A 22,550-nucleotide genomic window follows, 5' to 3' on the forward strand; every position below is an offset into this window, starting at 1 on the left:
AAAAACAGAAACAAAACAAAATCCTGAGCCTGCAGATCACCACGCATCTGTTCTTGGTTTCTAAAGAGGTTTCTAAGGGGCGCTCTTCCTAGCAAATAACATGGGGAAAGCACTGATTGGTACTGAAAATATTAATTAATGAATATTATATTCTTTATCAATCGGTGTAGTTTATAACATGGGTTTCTTTAGTTATAGCTGTATTATCATGAATGTGAGGAGCTATGATTTCTAAACACAGGCGTACATTAGAAGACAAACCTCATGGATATATAGAAAAAAAAGGTACTGCTTCAGTACTTGTTTGCACTAGAGAATTAGTTACTACACTTGGAGGAAACACAGAACTATTATGTACCATTCATACAGGGAATACATACTGGGAAAGCTCTGCATTCCCAGTGAAGACAGTTTGAGCCCCTTGGTACACTGCACTGCAAATAAATCCAGCAGTAACATCGAGACCAAGCCATAGGAGAGTGAGCTGACTCTCTAAGCCACCTTTATGAGATTTACGTGGAGAACGAAAGAATGCTAAAAAGAACAAGGGCTGAAATAAGTGACAAAGGAACAGCATAGAAGCATAAAGAGTAACACACCAAACAGATCAGTCATTTATCTTACAGTTGTTATCAAGCAGAATCTGTAAATTCATTCTCCAGCAGGAGTACTTACTACTTCATGATTACAGCCCAAGTGCACATTCAGACCCTTAGGGAGATAGCAGCTGTCTCTGACAGGGTACCTTGCCTTACACTTCCATAAGTAGATCATAATCCCATACCAGAGGGACAAGGCATTGTCAACAACAACTGACTGTCCAAGAAGAAAGTGAAGATTTGAAATAAGTGGCTGTTCTTATCTCTTAACAGCTAGAAAGCTGAAGTCCTTTATGTTCCACAACAGGTTCACTGTTTATAATGTTTACTACCAAAAGGACAGGCAAATAAAGGATGAGGCAGGAAAATTTGTAGATGACTGGAGGATAACTGGGCAAAAAGACGACTTGAGGGACTTGCAGTAGAGAAAAGAGTTCAAGTAGAAACATAATAGTAAAAAGAAGTTCAATCCTGAAGATTGTGTAATGCAATACGTTATTCTACACTGATTCATTGGTAACAATTAAAAGACCAAGCTTGATGGGGCTTTGGGCAACCTGGTTTAGTGGAAGGTGTCCCTGCCTGTGGCAGGGGAGCTGGAACTGGATGGCGTTTAAGGTCCCTTCCAACCCAAATTCTATGATTCTTTGAAATATAACAGAAAAAGTGACCAATTCCTTATCTAATTCATGTTTATGCACTGGACAACAGGAGCACTGCACCTGCCAAGACTAAGACATTTAAGAAGACTGACTAAGGTCTGAACACTGTAGTACAACTTCTGTTTCTTTTTGTTAGCCTACACTTCTCCACCCCAAAGCAGTCCAACTCAACCCAGTGCCAATAAGCCTACCTAGCAGCAAGGAGCCCTTGGAAGCATTTACCTATATTCTCCATAAGTCTTAGTAATTGCATTTTGCATAATTTTTCCAAAGATTACATACGTGTGCAAAAATAAAATCCCTCTAACTTTTGTCCAAATGACCTGTGTGCCTCCACTAGGCACATTTAAGAAAAATAATAATAATAAAAAAAAAACAACACAGGACTTTTTAGGTCTCCTGAGGCAACAAGTTGTGGCTGAGGCTAGATAACAATCCTAATGCAGCCTCCAGAAAGTGTCCCCCCTTGTTGGACCTCATCTGAAACCTTCCTTGGGGCATGGTTTCTGTAGAGTAGTCCTAGGCTCTAGGAAGTAGCATGCCTTGTGGTATCTAAACCTAACAATTCCTTATACATACACCCCTAAGGGCTTCACCAAATTTTAGATCTCCTCTTTAAGTCAATATAATGGGAAATGTAAAAACGTAGCAAAGTCTTAAGAGGTAGAGGACTATTTACTCCCAATTTCAAAGCCCTAAAATTTGTCTTGCTTCCTTCTCTTTCCTCTTTCCCACGCACAGTGCTTTTTGCTCTTTGCCATGCACAGTCAGCACGCATGGATACACATACCATTCACAGAAGAAACTGCATCGCAATTTCAAGATACTGTCCCCCATGCTCACACATAGTAAATAGCTTCTAAATGGTTTTATCAGTTGCTCAGCTTTTCACCATCTTCAGGGCAAATTCAACTAGCATTATATGTTAAATAATTTTCTCTGCAACTTAATTTACATTAACAATTCTGCACTAAAGCAGATAAGTATAAAATGGTTTGCTTTACTTGTCTCCCATAATTTATTTTCAAAAAAAAAAAAAAAAAAAAAGGGGGCAAAAACTTCTTATATCATGTTACATCAGTTCTTAGGATTTCTGACCATTGCTTATGAGAAATAGTTAAGTTCAGTGTCCTTCCTCTTTTCAGAGATCATTTTTCAGCTAGCATTTGTGGCTAATAACGCACCTTGTGCACATAATAATGCACGCACCTTGTCTATTTGTCTTTGACATACTTTAACATAAAACCAGCTGGATGTCATAATGACAAGTAAATGTTACAACATAAAATGCACCTTACACAGTTTCAGCAGTCACCTGAACAGAGTAATCGCCAACTGCTGATCATACACTGGTGTTCAAAGGCCTGGCCACAGAAGGATGCACTCGAGTATCAACAGACAAGGAGAAAACTGCCAAGGAATCACCTCTACATCTACATTCTCTGCAGATGTTATGGAAAGGGGGAAAAGGGAGAAAGACAGGTTTGATATAAATCTTTCTAAGATTCTTCCTCTAATACATATTCCTGCTACATTCCTCTAATAAAAACAATATATATATCACATCTAAGCTTTCCAAACTTTAATACATTTCTCTCTTCTGAAAATCTGCCCTTACAAAAAGACAGTTTACAAATTTCGCCAGATGATGGCAGCCTGTTGTTACCAATTGAAGGAAAATTCTAAAGAATAACTAACAAAGACAATTACTGTATGGTAACAAATGAGTAAACTTCACAAATATTGACTAAGCAAAATAGCCTATTTAAGTGCTATATTACTATGGAGATGTGTTGATTTTTCTTTCTTTTTCAGAAAGACCAGTATCAATAGTCTTCCTCCTCTGCCCAGCTGCCACTTTACATGAAGCCTGCAGGAATTCAGTGTATCTGGCACTTGGCTGAAAATGACCACTATTCTCTGAAGTATCTGGGGAGAGAAAAGGACAAATGGACAGAGAAAGAGCACAGCCCCTGCATGGCCTTAGGAAAAAAACTTTAAAAGCATGAAAGTATCATCAAACATGAGCTGGATGAGCAGACAGGGAGGTGTATTTAAAAACAGCTTAACAGTGGGACCCAGAGAGTAGTTAGTACTGGAATGAATTCTACTTGGAGGCCATTAACCAGCGATGGACAGGGGACAGTGCTGGGTCCAATCCTGTTCAACATCTTCATTAATGGTCCGGATGATGGGGCACTGTACTCTCAGCAAGTTTCCTGATGACACAAACTGGCAGGAGTGGCTGATAATCCCAGCCAGTGAGTGACAACCCCAGAGGGTTGTGCTGCCATCCAGCGGGACGCAGACAGGCTGGAGAATGGAGTTACGGGCCAGGAACCTCCTGAAATTCAACAAGCAGAAGTGCAAAGTCCTGCACTGGGGAGGAACAACCCCAGGCACTGGTAAACGCTGGACTGGCTGGAAAGCAGCTTTGCAGAAAAGGGTCCTGGTGGATGCCAAGTTAAACATGACGTGCCAGCAGTGTGCTTGCACTGGCAGGATAAGGACAGCATCTTTATTCCCAGTGTTGCTGTCACCAAGTTCCTCCTTGAACAAGGAAGCCAGGGAAGCCTGGATTCCTATGGGCTTGAGTCTTACAACCCACAGGTTCTTCCAGCTTGTTTCCACCTCACTCTAATACCTCAGTGTGTTCTCCTGCAGCTCCATTCCACAGCTGCCATCCGTTTGGCTGCCAAGTGACAGAGCTAAAAGTATGCCAAGGGCTTAGTCAACATGTCTGGTTCGTCTTGCCATCTGGCTGCTTACTCCAAGAACAAGAACTGTCTTTTTTCTCAGCTGAAGTACCTACTTGGAGCACTTTCTTCTACCCAGCTGCTGTTTCCACAAGTTTTAGAAATACATGTCTGTTTTCCTCTATCCTATGTCAAATTTGGCTATGACACCAAATATATTGGGTGAAATAATTGACAAACACCAGAGATAAATCGTCCTTTCCACAGAAAATCAAGAAAGTTCAGCTACTGTCACCATAATGAAATTTATCTATGTCCTGAGAAGCAACTTCTGCTGTCTCTCAAAAACAGTAGTTACCAGCATCAAACTATTTACCATACCTGTTCGACCATAGTTGTCCATTTACTAATACTTATGGCATTTCTTTTCAAGTTTAAGCTAAATTTAGCTAGCTAATTTTTTTAGAGCCTAAGTTTCCAGCTAATATTTTGATATTTACTACTAATAATGCTGCAAGTGTTGTATTGGCTGAGTGGAATCAATTGATGCAACTTCAAATGTCTCTGAAAAGACTGCCCAGTAAAGCTGAACAAAACCAAGAAGTTTCAACTTTACAAGCTTGACCTATGCCAGTTTGTTCTCTCAATTCTTCAAAGTTTCTGGATACTTTCCTGATTACTGCCTTGGTTTAAAAAAGTGTTTTCCTAAATGACAGATTAGCAAAATCAGAAAATTAGTAACATGACATTCATTTTCAATGAAGTTCAAGGAAAAGAAGAAAATTCATAAAATATTAAGAATATTGTCAATCATCACTGCTTATTACTTCATAGTCTTAAGAGCAGATTCCTGGTTAAAATATTGCACTATTGATCCAGAAAAAACTAACATCCAACACATCAGACAGAAAAAACATTAATATTACCATTTTATTTTAATCAGAATTTTACACAAGCAGAATTATAAGGTCAAAGTAATGAAATAATGATCTGAAGCCTCTATTTTTTTTTCTCCTTTTCTATGCTGAGAATTTAAGATTGTTTCTTGTTTTTTTCTTCCCTTCTGGGGAGACTAGAGGTTTGAGAACAAAGCTTCTAATTGGAAACATACGGAAAAGCCCTAGAGTAAATGAAAATCTGACTCGAACTCCAAATGCCACGTATCACATACCAGTGTCTGAATTTATCTGCTGAGATACACAAAAGATTTACCGTGCATACTCAGTGAAGCACCTGAGATGAAAGACAGTGTGAAGCACAAAATAAACAGAAAGTCTTCTTTGCTATTTACGAGATTTCCAAAAGTAATCAATATTTTGAAACCAGGAGTTCAGATGTTTCTCAAAGCTCGTGTTAGCCAATAGAAAACTAGCTCAACAGAATAGGCTGCCAGCAGACAGGCTCCTTGCAGTTTTTCACATAAAATATGAAGTTGAGTTCTACTCAACAATGCAGTTCTGGATTTAACCATTCTGCTTCTACGACTGAGGTGGGAACACCATACAGCCATTTTTTTCTATCCATACACCCTTTTTCTGTCTCAAATTCATGTCCAGGAAAAAATTGAAGACTATGAGATTTTTGGAACAGCTGCACTATGGATGCAGTTTTGATGAGAATCCCACACATTTTCACACAGTGAAGTCTTGCTACAAAGTCTCTGGGCATGAGCAGTAAATCTAAAAAGCCTGGATGCACGAGGCTAACTGCATATACACAGACCTTGTGCAACATGTCTCTCATGCCAGATTCATTATGCATGTACTACCCATCATCACCTTTACAAAGTTCTCTATCAGAACCAATGGGAGCAATACTGAAATTAATATGCACTCTTCACAATCCATCTGGAGTAACTGTTAAATAGTTACTTTCTCTCCTTATTTACAGAAGACAGTGAAGCATGGAAAAAATCTCGAGTCGACTAGTTGCCAAAGGATATAAAATTTCCTGAGAGACAGAGAGGGAGCAAGTCATCAGCACTAGCATGCACTTGCCTCTTAACTGCTCAGCCTGTGTTATTTCCAAGTTCCAAGTGCTTTATAGATATAAAGACGAATGACAACATTTTTCCTTCCAGAAACACTCTTCACAGAATACCTTAACTCCTTTCTTTCTTCCTTGTGGAAAAGAAACGTGGCCTACCATTCTCGTTCTAAAAGACAATATTTTACCTCAATTTATATCCTGCTTAGGGCCAACAAGAACATCCAGACATCATACCAGCATTTTTCTTTCAAGCCCTATCTTCTTTCTATTCTACAAGATTAAACAAGGAACAGGCAAAATGAGTCACGGGGCACGAAGAAAGGGAAGAAATCACAATATTATTCTGAACAATAGATGCTCAGATTCAAGAAGGGTAGAAAAATCAACTATTCTGCAAGAATAATACATGCAATTGTCTACTCATTTGTCCAGCAGCTATACTGCGAGGCAGCATTATCACTTGCCCAAGAAAAAGTTAGTTACATAGCCAGAAATCAGTAATTTCACAAAAGTTTACTTTGCTTTTCCAAGTACCTGTTTTCACTGATATTTTAAATTAATACATAAAATTGCCATTTAGATGTTATGCTCCTGTAAAATATGCGAATAATTTCTATTACCTCAAATACTAAATTTAATTTCGCAAAGAACTTGTTTCCATTTATAACATGACTAAGAAAAATAAAGTTAAATAACTTGCAGAAATACATACGTATTAAGTAAATGCCAGTATGGCAGTGTAAAACTTTGCCCCCATATTCACTAAATGCATAATACTCTCCTAGAACAACCACCAACAGAATCTCCTCATAATAGCATAAATTTGGGGATGAAAGAATGAGAACACTTATAGGAGCTACGTTCCATGCAGACATCGACCTAAATTGCTGGTAGAGTTGATGGCTTTATGGTCCAGCTGACAAACTATGCTTCTATACAAGATACAAGGGCCTGTAAGATTAGCACATTATTTGAAATGAAGATAAAGTCTGTTGTGATGCTATGCAGAAAAAAACATACTTCAAATCTCTATTGACCACTACTATAGTCAGAGCCCATGAAGTACTTCTTAAGCAACATGGCAAGAGATTCGTTATTTGTCCTGTAACCCTCAGGGTTAACAACTAGCATTTATGTATACTTTAGAGCAATACACTTTTTAGAATACAAAACAGATTAAGCTAGTAGGTAGTTAATAGGCCACTATTAACTCTTCTCGTTGAAACCACTGTCAAGATGAAATCTGTACAAAATAATGCCTTGGTACTATAATTCCTGTGTATTTTGGTTCTACTGAAAAAAAAAAAAAAATATATATATATATATATATTGTTGATATGGTCTTCCTGGAACAATCAATCTAGCTGTTCAAACCTAAATCAAGCATGTTCAGATTGAATTTCTGAAAGTCAAAACCACAACATTTCAGAAAGACAGAAACTAAGTCTGATCTAAAAACAATCTTTAGCATTCTTCTTGCTGCTTCCATCTAAAAGATGGAAGAAAAAAATAGTTGTTCTTTATTAAAACCTTATACCAGTATTTATGATAAAGCAATTAAAACACTGCACGTTACAAAAAAAAAAAAAAAGGTTCTTACCATACTAACTAAAAATCTCTGAGATGTTTTCCATGTGGACGTTCCACCGGAGCATATATATGTAAAGTAATATTTCATTACTCCTGTTATCAGGAATGTTTTGCCTTAGCTGTACCTGTATTTTACAGATGTGCACTGCTGCTTCTTGTGCTTTGCGCTGAGAACAGCCAGGGTAACGCATGTTTCCCACTTAAACTGTTCCCTCCCAAAGGCAGAGTGCATAGGAACCTGAGAAGAGGAGAATATGTGAGTATGGAAAACACATCTGTTAGAAGTGCAATTGCTTCAGAAAGCAACTCTTCTGTCTTTCCAAAGAGTACCTTTCCACTTACACATTCCATTGTGGGTAAATCCTGTATCTAGTTCACCCACTGGCAGTTCTAAACAATTAGACAGCCATGTCTCTGTGGCTGCTGTCATAACGTCCAGACTTATGAGTAAGTTTCAGCAGTAAGTCCAGTGCTTGGCAAAGATGTGAAGGGAGTTTTGGACAGCTGTCTTGCAGTCATATAGAATATTAAGATTTTTTAAGACTGCTGCTGGTATAGGCTCAGCTCTGATGAAGTTCAGTCTATTCACTCAGTCCCTCAAAACACTGACTTCATGACATAGCCAGACTAAAGCTCAAATATATATATGTTTATTTATTTTTTAAAGACTGAAAGCATTGTGATTGTTTATGTTTGGGCTATAAATACATGCATGTATTACCTTCACTCTTGAGAAGTGATAGAGCAAGGCAACAGTCAGTGTAACACTCAGTAACAAGGACACTTGCTGGATTACCATGAGAGACCTGTAACTAGTGCCTAGAGCACCTGAAATGCTTGCTACCATGACTGTTGGTTTAGGACAGACAACGAAACAAGTTGTTTCTTCTTAAATGGCCAACCCTAAAAATGTGTGAACCACATTCAAGTCCTCACCAGAAGCAGCCATAAACCCTTTCAAGAATCTCAAAATGGCTAATGATAGAAGCAACATAAGACTTCCTACCACAGAGTGATTGGATAAAATAACTGTGAGACACTGTCTTAGCTCTGTCAAGAAGCAGCTGTGATTCACAAATTACTCATACAAATAGTAAGAAATACTTAATTTGACTACTTGCCATAGATCAAAGGACAATTTTATTTGGTATGTCTGCCAGAATATAGGTGTATGGAAAAGTATCTTTCCTAAAAAAGAGTTAATATTACTTAAAGAAAATCCACAAAAAAATAAAAAAGAGAGAGAGAGAGAAAAATGGAGGGTAACTGGATGAAAGGAAGAGCACAGAGATCATATTTTTCCTTATAAGATGATGCCAGGGACACGTACAGATGAATGACACGTTGTAATACTCAGTGTTTCTATGGAAGTTTCCAAGTCACAGTCTCTGGCTGCAGAGAAAATGTACTGCAGACATATAACTCTTCACTTGTCATGTTCTTATAATCTTTCCTGCAGCTCTGCTATCAGCTGCTATTAAAAACTGGATGCAGGACTAGGTACACATCTTTAGTACTACCTGGTGCAGGATTTTGTTCTGTAATGGCATAGTCATATAGTAGCATTACAAGGCCTTGTGCTAAACAAGAGAATTTATTATATAGAAAAAAAGAGAGGGTTAATAAAAGATAGGATCTAGTTTAAGGATGGTCTCCAGTTTCCAGACTACTGTAGAGAGCTGAAAGGCTGCCTGGCAAAATCCTTTGCCCCAAAAGGCAGGACAGGCAGCTCTGGAAATATTTGAACAAATCCATGTATGTAATGAAAACAAACACATTCAACAGCTATTGTAAAAACAAATAAGGACATTCATTCTTGCACAAACTCAAAATAACAGTAAACGGGAAGCAATTTCCATCATACAAAAGCAGGAAATTTCTGTTAATGCAAAATGTTTTTTATGCATGATCATTCAGGAATTCTTTGGCAAATAACTTTGAAAGGTACTTCTTATCCTTGCCAGAAAGTACCTGAAGAAAAAAGCTAATAATGGGGTGGCTATAAACATGATTTGCAAACTGAATACAACCATACGAACCATCTCAAGTTGCAGGTACATTTCAAGTACATTACAAAAATGCACTAAATTTATAGCTATGAATGAACAAAGTAAGCTAATGAAAAAAATAATATAAATTATTAATATAGGGTAGAAGTTGCATCGTCTCTTTTAAGTATTCATCAGCTTAGGACATCAAAGTTAGCAGTCCTGTTTGAAAAAAAAAAAAAAAAAAAAAAAAGAGTAGAAGTACCTGCTTTGGAATAGATTCGAGGAACAAAGTTAGCTGGTTAGTTAGCTGGTTAAAGTGGCCACCAAGAACACTCTCGCGGTGAGCTGCAAGCTTCTGTCAACTTCACACTTTAAGGTGATAGTTTAAAGACTTTGCTGGTGTTTTATCTAAAGACATGAAGGCTGTGCCTAAGCTGTTGAACATCTGAAAGATATACTAATATATATATAGTTGGTAGTATTATAAAAGAAGTGGCATACTATGCTATCTCAGATAACTACTACTGAATATTCTTCCAGAAGCAATAAGGACACATACAAAGGGTACCATCTGCTTGGACTTACCAACTCGGATTGACACCGCACATGGATCTCTGCATGTTTCATTCACTTATGTATCAAGTGCCTCACTTTCCCCTATTACAAAACACTGAATGTTCCTTCAGTTTATTTACAGTGTTTATTGTTTTAAAACTGTTTTTAATAGTTTGTAGGCATTGATTGTTTGATTGCTTGTTATTGTAGCAGAAATTTAAATGACCCTGCTACAGAAAAGAAAATCCATCTATCAAAGAAAAATAACCTCTCCTCCCTTGACAGATTCGAAGAGTCAATATATTCAAAACCTACAGTCTAGTTTATCTTAGGAGTTGTTTTTCAGCAGCTTTTTCGGCAGCTTTTTGTTTTTCCTTTTTTTTTTTTTTTTTTTAAACTGTTCTCAGTTGCTCAACATGCTCTTCATAGTAGCTCCTAGTAAACAAACCAACACATGTAAAACAGACGTGTAAGACAAGGGCTGCCAGAGTTTTCATCACATAATACCACCTACAAAACAGGGAAAAAGTCGAGACCACACAGCAAGGCTCAGGTCAGAAGCGACCGTAGGACCCCACGCATGGTACAGCTCTGTCCTCCTTTAGCTTTTTTGTGTTTTGGAGGTGGAGGTCTCATCTCAGCTCTGCAGGACTGTTTATAGGATTCAATGCCCACTTTTCCACCACCTTTAAAAATGCATATTTGCACAGGGACAGTTGTTACCTGGTACTCTTGGCTCAGGCTGTGCTGAAGGCCTTGCCAGAACAAATAGTTCAGCATATTGGTTTGCTGAGAGCTCTGTGCTTCTGTACCTGAATTTTCCGACTCGCCACGGCACAGGGTAAATAAACCCTTCAGCCACTGCCATCATGATAGTTGGTTACTATTACTGACAGCAAAAACAAGTAAGATGTGCCTTTCCAGATCACATATGAGAGTCTTACAGACTACTGGTGGTCTGCTGACAGCATCTGTGGATTGCCAGAGAAGAACCAGAAATTAGGATGCAGAGTTTTATATCTGTATTTTCTTTCTGTGCTTACAATCTGACTTTGAAGTGCAGCCCAGCATAGATGATACATGCCTGAGGTTGCTTCTTTCTTCAAAAACCCACAGGCTTTATAGAGAAGCAAATTACTACATTCAAATTTCCTCATATTTGAGTGTGCATTTTCTTTTCTACCATGCAAACAACTAGAGTAACAAACCATTACCAATTCTTACCTAAAACATAGATTTCTTTCTCTCAAATTGCCAAGTGAAGATTTTAGAATTTTGAGCATGAGGCTTTTCTACAGAAGTCTGATGCCAGGGCCAGCCCTTGGCTGAAGCCCTTCCTAGTTCTAGCAAGTTATTCTAGCTCTAGCTTCCAAGGAGTTCTCAGTAGCACTGTTGTACACATCTTAGCGTCATTTGACTTCCTTTGAGCCTCAATGAACAACATGCAGATTATTTTTTACTTTTTCTATACTTCATATGGAGAACCACACTTTTTGGAGGAGAGGGAAAAAAAGCCCCCCCAACCCTTCTAAAGCAAACTATTGATAGGGAAAAAGCTATGCAATATATTTGTTTTCCATCTTATGTCAGGGCTAATCCCATTTGTGAATTATGCCACTTCAGTGACAGTCATTATCTTCTCTACTTATTCTGGAAAATTTTTGCCTAGAATTTTGAAACTTAAAATGAAGAGTTTTTAAATTCACATTTATACAATTAAGCAAACCTAAAACTACTGCCTATTAGAACAGTCTTCTTTCTTAAGCTTCAGTTCAGAACCAAAGTTGAAAATGCTAACTATTCTCATTAACTGAATGCAATTAATGAAAATGGTAAAACTTCAAACACTTTAATTTTTCAAAAATGATCCATCCCAGCAAAGTTACTTTAAAGATTTGTTGCAGCCTTTGAAACAACAAGTCTTACGTGTGGGATGTTAAATTTAATCCTCTCATTATCCTCCCTGTTAGGAAATTCCTACCACAATTTAAACCAAAAACTAGGAGATGACCAAACCACACAGATTTGACCAAGATCACAAAGTAGAGACTTGTTTACAGCCAAGACAGCTCATGCAACAAAAAAGTAACTGAGTCTTTATATATCCCATGGCTAGACCTCATCTCCTCCAACTATATATGCTTTAAAGCAAGAGTTTTGCTACAGTTTTCAAAAGGACAGACTCTTTTCCTTTGCCACCATGGATTTCTAAACGCGTAACAAGATTTTTAGTCTTCTGATAGCTTAAGAGGATTCAGGACCCAATCAGTAGTTGAAAACTATAGAAAAACATCAGGTATGAAATTAAAATTTTAATTTGATCCAACTTTTATCTTTAGAGAAAATTGTTTTAATTTTTGCATGTGCTTTATTTGGAAGTGTTAATATAACAGAACTTCCAAAACTGCACTACATTCTTTGTCTTGCATTTCAAAACAACAACAAAAAACAACAACAAACTTTGTACCATCAAATAACACTTAACTAGCTGGCATTAAAACTCAATGTATTTTTCTGATTCATCACTACAAATATATTGCAATTACTGAACAAATAATTACTTCTGTTGTTTAGTATTACTTAGGTTTAATGGTACTATGTAGATATTTAATTATTTACTGTAAAGTACATAGAGGACCATGTAATTTTTATTTTATTCTTTCAACCCTTCCTTTGCAGTTCTATATTCTCTATATAAATACATGGATTTCATTTTAGTTCCGCTGTTGCCAACTACCACAAAATTATTTTGCTCATGACCTCCGGTGCTTTTCTTTATATTCCAAATGTTAAAATCATGCATGACTTTCTCCTTTAACAACGTTCTAGATGCTACAGAGAAAATGCTACAGAAATGCTACAGAGAAAAACTTGAAAAAGTCAAAAAGATCAATGGCTTTGGGAAGCTGGAAGCCAGAAAAGAAATAAAATTTACAGTTGCAATATTTTCTTGAATATAATAATTCCAAGGTACTAAGGCTTAAGAACCAGATATTTCTTTGTGAATAGATTTAGAAACAATGTAATTGTTTTACCAATGCAAAAGCATAATTAAATGCTTCCTTAGAGTTTTCTGATAAATCATTCAATTAATCCAGAACAGTATCTCAACTTTGACAACAAAAAACATGCACCTTCTATTTTTTTTTGCATATATCACAGTTGTTCTCCAAGTACCATATAGCAGCAAAAGTAGATAACGATACCTTTTCTTATCCACTTTAAAAACTCTGAGAAATAGTCATCTGTTCAGTAACAACAGCTTATATCTCATGTAATACTTATCTGTCTCATACAAAAATTTATACTCTCTGTTCACCAAAAACATGTTGGAAACTTACTGTGAATCATGAACTGTAATTTCAAAACACTGCATGTTAAAGCCACTGCGTAGCACAAGTATTTTGCAGGAAGCCAATAGCAAAGAGATTATGGAGGAAACAAAAAGTGTAAAATTGAAGATACTTATCAGGACCTTCTCTAGAGCACATACTTTCCTTCAATTTTAATAAGGTTACTTGTTACTTTTTTTTTTTTTTTTTTTTTTTTTTTTTTTTTATGTTTCTTAACTTCATCCTCCAGAGGACAAATCCTTTGGATAACTGAATGAGCATAGCCGAAACCACAAAATGAACTAACAACCTCTGAAATACTTTTGAAGTCTTACTTTTTTTTAAGTGAACTGATAACACTGAAAAAGTCTTGTAAATACTTTTGAAGGGATTCTAACAAAAGGATAAATCTCTTCCCAGACTTGTGACACAGCATCAACAATAGCTGATGATGTGGCACAATTTTTTTTTTTTACTGGCAAATCAGAAGAGGGGCTAAGGCTATTATTTTGCTTTGCCTTCCCACAAGGCTCCTCACCACAAAATATGGCTTAGAAACATCTTTTGTTCCTCCAGCTGTGTTAGGTTATTGCTCAGATGATTTCATCAGCACACTAAGTTGCTCCCCTCTACAACTTGAGCTTCCCAGACTTCCAAAGAGTAAGTTTTCTTGGTAAGCGGGAACAAAAGAACCAATTGTGTTATTTTTGCAGTTAGGAGTGAGTCATGCATGTTATATAAGTTTTAGATTTCAGCTAGTAAACTGCTTGTAAATACAGTTACTAAGCTTTGATTTCAATTCTGTGATTCTGTGATTATTTTTTTTTACAGATAGCAGACAATCATGCTTTTATGATTTTCTATTTTCTTTCAGCTTTGTAAGTACGCAGTTTGTCACGTTGTGTGCATCTGACTTGCTTCCCCAATTACCAAGTCCCAGCTGACATCATTCTTTGTTTTCAAGATAGTGGGTTCTTAGGTTCTTAGAAATAAGTCATGAAGAATGATTATTATCTCAGTGCTATGAGACTTGAACTGCAAGCTTGTAAAGGGATTAACATTCTACCAAATACACACTCAGCTACAGCTAAGGTATAAAAACCCTACAAAATACAAGCTCCTTTCCCTCTGTAACACCTGCAAGAGACTTTGATACTTATTATTTCTCATTGGACATGTGGTGATTATAGTTCTTCCCTTTACATTGTCTACCTGACAAGTGAATTGTGTGAATGCCTAAGTATACTTTTTCTGCAAACAGTGCAAGACTTTGCACAGTTATTCCTCCTGGTTTCTAAGGACTAATAATTTCTATTCTTGGGGCCAAAAGAATCACAAACTGTGACACCAAGCAGAAGTGCTGAGAAGCTAGAACCAGAAGATGAAGCTAAGTTTCTGGACAGGAAAACCAGGAGTAAGGGAGTAATAGGAATCACAACACAACCAAGAACATGAAACAGGCCAGAAGAACAAATTGCATCCATTCAAGAAAAAAATCAGGTCACAATAGAATTTATATAGGTAGATACCAGCAGCTCTGACAGGGAGTTAGAAATATGGCATAAAGGTATTCTTCTAATATATACTGCCTTAAATCTCAAAAGCTATTAATTCCTCTTGAAGCACAGTATTGCTTCTCTGACCCAGCAAGTGTCTGCAAGGTTTGTCAGCACTGTGCGTTTATATCATGCACGTAGGGGTGGGCTGGGTCTTTCGTAGATGTTCCTGCTACTTTTATTAGCTCAGATATATCTGACAATGCTATGGGGATATGGAGACCCTGGCTTTGCCAAGGACCTTCATACAGTGTGGTTCTCAACTAGCTTTACCCAACCCTGTTTTTAAATTTAATGAATTATTGATACTTCATTAAAGGAGCATTACAATACAACTGATGCAAAGTCCAAAATTTGAGTTAGACAATAATACCACAATTGATAACAAGCACCCATCATTGCGCACTGTCTTGTATGCAACACAGGAGGATCGGGAGAAAGTATGCAACTTCAGAGTTCTGTTACAACTTTTGAAAGACTCCCTCTCTCCTTCAATTCATTGAACACATCATGCTTTGGGAATCAATCAGTACTATGAAACAGAAAATGAGCATTTGTGAATCTCGTCTCTTTTCTTACTGTTTGACTGTGCTTGGTAAAAGAAATGAATACTAAGGATATTAACAAAAAAGAGAGTCTCATGATTAAGAAATATGAATGTCATTATAAGAAAACTGAGATTATTTGCTTTTCTCTGTCTTGGGGTTCCCACGCTATACTGAGTGATGTCTTTTCAATGATTCGTGTTCTTTGACCAGCAATGTTATATTCTGACTCACCCACTGTCTAAATTGTACAGCTTGACCCGATTCACAACTCCAAATTGACCAAATAATAGGATTCTTTTGACTGCATAAAGTGCTCTAAAACATTACTCTGGCTTTGAGCATCTGAACTTTGACATGCAAAATTATTTGCCAATAATTGTCTTTCACAATATCAGTACTTCACCTCCAAAGAGTATTGTGAATGCAGTTTACGCATATAAAGAACATACTATTACAGAAGCATAGGAATTCTACAAATAAAACAGCTCATCAATGAAGATTTTACATCATGTGTGATACACAATCGTTGAAATCAAATACAACGATGGGAACAGGGAAAATAAATTAATGCATTTTACTAAACCATCCGTGCTTTGCAGAAAGTAGAAAAACAACGTAAAATGCCACGGAACATACAACCACCAATACCATACTAATTTTCATTTTTTTTTTTTTTTGAATATAAAATACAACATTTCAAAATATATTTTATTGTTGTATTTATGGAAACAATGCTACACTTTTTTCTGCAGTTACTTCAACCTAAGTGAGAATGTGTGTTTTATCTTTTACAGTAATAGCTGTCTGCTCATAGCAAGAGCAACAGACGCAAACATGGCTTGAAGGTTCCATCAGACTAGCAAACTTCCTCACAAGGAGGGCAGAGTAGTACTAACTTGGGTTGTTTAGAGAGATGTTGGAATTCCACTTGGAATTCCAAGTTTTTCAAGGCTCACCTAAAGTCTAGGCTGATGTAATCCACTGTTGGAGATGGACACACTTTGAACAGCATGCTGGACTACACTATCTCCCAACGTCCCTTCCCAACAACGTTTCTATGATATTGGCCATACAACATTGGTGCTGTGCAAGTTCCTAGTGAGAGAACTCACATTTTAAATATCAGTTGTTTTCATCTTCAAATAGTTTAATAAGGTTACACAGGTGTTTTCAAAGGTCTGAGAAATAAACATTCCGTGGGAATTTCATCTGCACCCCTTTAAAGCTGAATTGTAAGGCTGATGTTTAACCCGTTAAACTGGAAAGAATGCAGCATCTAAGCTGTCTAATACAAACACCGGTCTGTACCATTTCACGTGTGTTTTTTTTGCAACTTATCCCATTTTGATGTATGCCAGAGAAGAAGGAAGACTGGGATCATTTTTCCTGCTACTTCTCAGAGATGTTATGGTACCCCTCAGTAAAAGACACAGCACAAGTAGAAAGTTCTTCCTTATCCAAACTGAAAGAAAACTTACATTTACTTCAAGGCCAGTATAGTTGTTTATGGCAGTTTCTTGGAAGATCCGAATGAAAAATTGCTTTTGCTGCTGTGGTGGTTTTACCCTGCTGGGCAGCGGAACTCCACCACAACCACTCTCACTTCCCCTCCTCAGAAGGAGAGGGGGAGAAGAAAGTATGCTGGAAAGGAAAAAGAAAAAAGAAAAAGCTCACAGGTTGTGATAAGGATAATTTAATTAAAGGGAAATGGAAAAGAGAAAAAAGGAAACAAAGGCTGTGCACAAACACAAAGAGAAATGTTATTCTCTACGGCCCATCAACAAGTGATGTTTGGCCACATCCCAGGATGCAGGGCCTCAATACCTGTAGTGGTCGTTTGGGAAGATGGATGTCTTCATAATGAGAGACCTGCCCCCACTTCTTCCCCTTTCCCACCCTTCTTTGCTGAGTGTGACCTCGTATGATATGGCATACCCCTTTGGTGAGTTTAGGTCAGCTGCCCACCTCTTGCCCACCCCCAACCTACTGGTTTTGGGGGGGGTTGGAGAGGGCCTTGCTGCTGTGTCAGCAGTGCCCACTGGGAGACCAAACACGGGTGTGATACCAGGGCTGTTCGAGCTGCAGGTGCAGACTACAGCACCATATGGGCCTGCAGGGAGAGGCAACTCCATCCCAGCCAGACCCAGTACAGCTACTAGTGCCACTGACAGTGCTCCCAAGAAAATACATTATTCTGCTTATTTACATTAGTTTAATACTACTGCTTCTTAAAACTGATAAGGTTGTATGTCATTTAGCTTATGACTATCTGGTAAACTTATTTTTTCCTTCTCATCAACAGAATACAACATACAATTTTAAATATGGGGATTCTGAGCCAGCTATCAATCATTTACCTCCTCTGTACTGCTATGGTCTTTTGTCAATATGAAGACTATGATTTTGGGGATGAATATGATGACGAGCCAGATCATCAGCATTCCTATTATTTTAATCCAAGTCCACAAGCTGAAGTTCCCCGCTTTCCTGTTCCAGTCGAGTGTGCCAGAGAATGCTTTTGTCCACCAGCTTTTCCACTATCAATGTACTGTGATCACCGTAAACTTAAGATGATACCAAATATCCCTGCTCACGTCCAACAACTCTATCTGCAAAACAATGATATTGAAGCTGTACCTGCAGGACCGTTCACTAATGTTACCATTTTAAGAGAAATTAATCTCAGCCACAACAAAATTAAATTTCATATGATTGACCATGGCGTTTTTGCCAAACTGTCACATTTAGTGCAGCTTCATTTACAGCACAATGAATTAGAAGAATTTCCATTCCCACTCCCAAGCTCTCTGGAACGACTGCTCCTTGGTTTCAATAAAATTTCTCAGTTATCCGGAAATGCATTGGAAGGATTACCAAACATAACCATGCTTGACCTTTGCAATAACTTTCTTGATGACTCCGTACTCAAAGGAAAACGCTTTTCAGTCCTGAAAAATTTAATGCAAATCAACTTATGCAACAACAAATTAGAGACTATGCCTCCTGATCTACCATCATCACTTATGTATCTCTCTCTTGAAAACAACTCGATTTCTTATATTCCAGAAAACTATTTCAGCAGACTTCCAAAAATCATTGCTCTAAGAATGTCCCACAACAACCTGCAGAACATTCCATACAACACCTTTAATCTACCTAACCTTTTAGAACTTAATCTTGGACATAACAAATTGAAACAATTATTCTACATTCCAAGAAGTCTGCAGCATTTGTATATTGAAGACAATGACATTGAAAGTATGTTGATGTAATTCTTGAAAAGCAAAAAACGTGGTGGATTTTGGGGTTGGTTGTGAAGAGAGGGATCAGCATACTTTAACAACCAGAATTCAGCACTTTTAACCTAGATAAAACCCATCACTTTTGTTGTGTCCTTGGTTTTGAGGACCTGCCACTTTACAGCTCTCAGGTCACTTATAAACCAAGCACAGTAGTCAGCTAAATTTACATGTTTCTCAAGAGGTACTGTGATTCTCCTCTTTGCAGACTGATGAGCTTGAGCCATTAGTGTTCTGAACTAATGAGTTCACGTGGCCTTGACCCAAAGTTCATATGCAATGTACCTCTCAGGAGTAAGTGGTTCCATGCAGCTTTTAGCTTACAGTGTAGAAAGAATATCAACCCATCTTCTTCAAGCTGGAATGTAAACACATCCTTGGTTAGCTGAGACCTACCAACAGTAAACTAGAGGGAATTTCATTTTTCCATCTTAACTATAATTTCAATGCAGATATTTTGCAAATATTCTGTATTTTTTTTCATATAATTAGCTAAGTTCACTTTGAAACTTGCTTCTGATAAGACAATTAATAAAAATCACATACAGGGAAAAGGAACCACAAAAATATTCCATTAATATAAACTAGTAATTACAGATTTTATATATTCATATAGATATATTTGTTTACCCCACAACCTTATCTTTTGTAAATTCCAAAAGTGTTATCACTGTAATTTAAAAAACTGATTAAAAACAAAGGACAACTTTGTTAATGTGTAAAACAAAGTATTTTCCATTTTAAACTCCAAATTTCAATTTTGTAAATTGTTCTTAAATATAACTATTTTCTGTATTTTAATAAACATTTTTCTCTCTTACAGTGATAAATGTTACTTTGATGTGTCCATCTATTGATCCAATGAACACCAAACAATTAACGTATATACGGGTGGACCAAAATAAGCTAACAACTCCAATGAGCACGTATGCCTTCTTCTGCTTCCCTCACATTAGAACCATTTATTATGGTGAACAAAACAGTAACATCAACAAGTCAACTCAACTAAGAACACCAGTGTTTCGCCGATTATTAACACCAGAAGAATACGATGAAGCAGAAGATGATCATGAAACACATGATCAAGAAACTGAAGAAGATCGTGAAGAAGAAAACAACTACTTTTATCCTTACTTTCAGTGAAAACATCTCTGTTAATGAGTATACATGGAAACTTTTGCTTACTTGTGGGGTACTTGTGTCCATTTCAGAACAGCTGGATAGTTTGGGGTATTTAAGATACATTTATATAAAGTGGAGATATAGGATTTCAGTGTACATAAACATGACATTACTGGTGCAGTAAAAACCATAATACTGGTAGCAAAGTACACTCATGTCAGCATTTAGTAGCAGTCTGATATATAACCTGAGGTAATGATGGACTCATCTGAGGGTTGGCAGTCTAAGCAAAAGAAAAGTGACCTGAAAAAGGTTTGTATGTTCTAAAGTGATTCATCTTGCAAAATGTTTATACCAGATCAACATCGTGCTCAACAGAAACATGTGGATAACGGCAAAAATCCGTCCAGCTAGATAGACATCCTACTATTATTCTACTATTCTGAGAGCAGTAAAAAAGACATATTAGAGAAAAACATATGTTACATATGTTACAAAAACACTTTCCTGCACATCTTCCAGAAATACAGATGTTGCTTCTTTCAATATCTAGATGGACAGGAAACTCACAAACATGGAGTTCCAAATCTTTTTAATATTTGTTTCCAGTGTTTTGCCAAGATATATTATAATACTTATTCCTCAGCTTGTACCTTGACTATAACAAGTCTTTCAAAAAGCAGATTTTAGTTGTTTATATAGACAATGAACAACCTCTCTTCAGTGATCTTAGGATGTGCATTAATATAACTCTCAACCATCAGTATTTAAGTTTTATCTATACTTTAGAAGGCATTGAAAATGTAACACTTTTTGATTAGAATTGCTCATCAGCTAGAACAGGCACAAATAGTGGCATTCCAGACTTTATTAAGACCATCCCTCTGCATAGATAATACCAGTAAGCTATATTCTGCTTCAAAGTAGAAAAAAATTGCTTAAAGTAACCCACAGAAAAGTAATATATACTGTTTGAACTATGGAAAGTTTATTGTTATGTTATATCTAGAAAGAGTTGCAAATCACTACAGTATAGGATACTATTAGAGGGCACTTCAGCTTTTTTTTTTTTAATTATTAATTACCCCCCCCTTTAAAAAAATAAAAAAATTAAAAAAAGTCAGCATTTCATCTCCTGATAAACCTTTGTTAATAGTGAGGAAGAATCACCATTTCCACAAGAAAAACTAATGAGTGCGATAAACTATATATCATACTCCCAATGTTATATTATACTTTAAGTCTAGGCAAACTAAAAACGCCATATAAAATTACAAGCAAATTTGTATTAGAATTTCTAAAAAGTTGGTCAGTTTTCTTTCTTATAAGATCAGTTTTGTTTTGAAGCCCTTCTTGGTGTATTTTGGATTCTGATACAAGAATTAATATACTAACAAATGAAAAAAATCCGTCATGCATCTGTACCTTTAAATGGAGAGAAATTCCTCATAAGCCCATGAATATACCCCAGTCTTTAAGAACAACTGCTTATAAAGATTTATACATACAAAATTTATTATGTCATTATCAACTTGAAGTCTTATGTTGTCTCACTTAAGAAATCTTCTCTCCACTCTACCCCTTTTTCTCTTGCATTTTATGAACAGATATATTTATGGCAAAGTATTTTTATGGTAGCTACACAAATCTGTAAATGTGTAGCTAGAACTCAACAGAATTTATCTTCCTTTATTAAAAAAATAGTTTATTAACATTTATCAGCTTCAAGAACCTCTGGCTTCCTTAAAGAATAATGTATAAATGTATTCATTATAGTATTTAAATGCTCTCAAAAAACGTATGTACATTATATACACAAATTTAAATATATATGTATGTATGGTTTTATTAACATAAACTTATAGTATATTATCCTTAGGGAATTGTTATAACTTTTCATCTCTTTCAGATTGTAAGTGTAAAAGAACAGTGCACAAAATGCAAATCTAAATTAACAGACTTTTTTGAAAGTCTTGCTCAACCTTAAAAAACACTATTCAAATATAATAGTATTATAAATCTTTTATCACAAACTTTCTGCTTAGCTTTATTTTTAAAGTAGCTTTAAAGACAGACTTTTAGTAACTAGTTACATATGTTTCTTGTAGTTTAAACATAAATCAAACAGATAATATAGTTCTAAAGTTTTCAGTAATTATTACATTAAATTCATTCACATAGAACATGAAAATTGTATTATAAGCAGAACATTCATAATTCACATTTCATTCTATTAATATTATATCCTGTGTGGCAAATACAATGCTATTTTTTAGAAAAGATTTCAAGATGGTCAGGGAACTAAAGACCTGCTAGCCCTATGTCTATATTAGAGAGAGAAGTTATCGTGAAGTTCAGCATCAACTGACACCTAGATAACTACAGTTGACATTGGTATGAGTGGACATGGCATCTGTGAAAGGATGTTCTACCTTGCAAATCTCGTCAAGTTTGCTGCAGGAATCACGAAAGGTGTGTACAAGAGAGATCCTGGTTCAAATTGCCTACCATTAATTTCTGAAGAATTTTTGAGGAAATCAAGCTGCCACAGACTGAGAGGTGACAGCACAGACAAAACCAAATGAAATATAGGAAAGATTAAAAGCATTAA

The 22,550-nt window shown here is 36.5% G+C and overlaps 2 protein-coding genes across 7 annotated transcripts in view; one reads left to right on the plus strand and one right to left on the minus strand.

Annotated features, from left to right (window-relative positions):
* CENPP (centromere protein P) overlaps positions 1-22,550 on the minus strand; it is a 138,501-nt gene that overhangs the window by 77,699 nt on the left and 38,252 nt on the right. The window lies entirely within an intron of this gene.
* Positions 12,172-20,690, plus strand: OMD (osteomodulin). Of its 4 annotated transcripts, XM_068694069.1 has the most exons (4): positions 12,172-12,378; positions 13,991-14,074; positions 17,821-18,776; positions 19,641-20,690. In XM_068694069.1, the coding sequence occupies exons 3-4, from the start codon at positions 17,843-17,845 to the stop codon at positions 19,958-19,960; spliced, it is 1,254 nt and encodes a 417-aa protein (XP_068550170.1). In that variant the 5' UTR covers positions 12,172-12,378; positions 13,991-14,074; positions 17,821-17,842; the 3' UTR covers positions 19,961-20,690. The 4 variants fall into 4 exon arrangements, with proteins under 4 accessions (XP_068550170.1, XP_068550171.1, XP_068550172.1 ...); XM_068694070.1 differs by lacking the exon at positions 13,991-14,074; XM_068694071.1 differs by lacking the exon at positions 12,172-12,378 and having other exon boundaries at positions 13,828-14,087.

Source organism: Anas acuta, chromosome 11 (genome assembly GCF_963932015.1).
Source record: "Anas acuta chromosome 11, bAnaAcu1.1, whole genome shotgun sequence".
In the NCBI taxonomy this organism is placed as follows: Eukaryota; Metazoa; Chordata; class Aves; order Anseriformes; family Anatidae; genus Anas; species Anas acuta.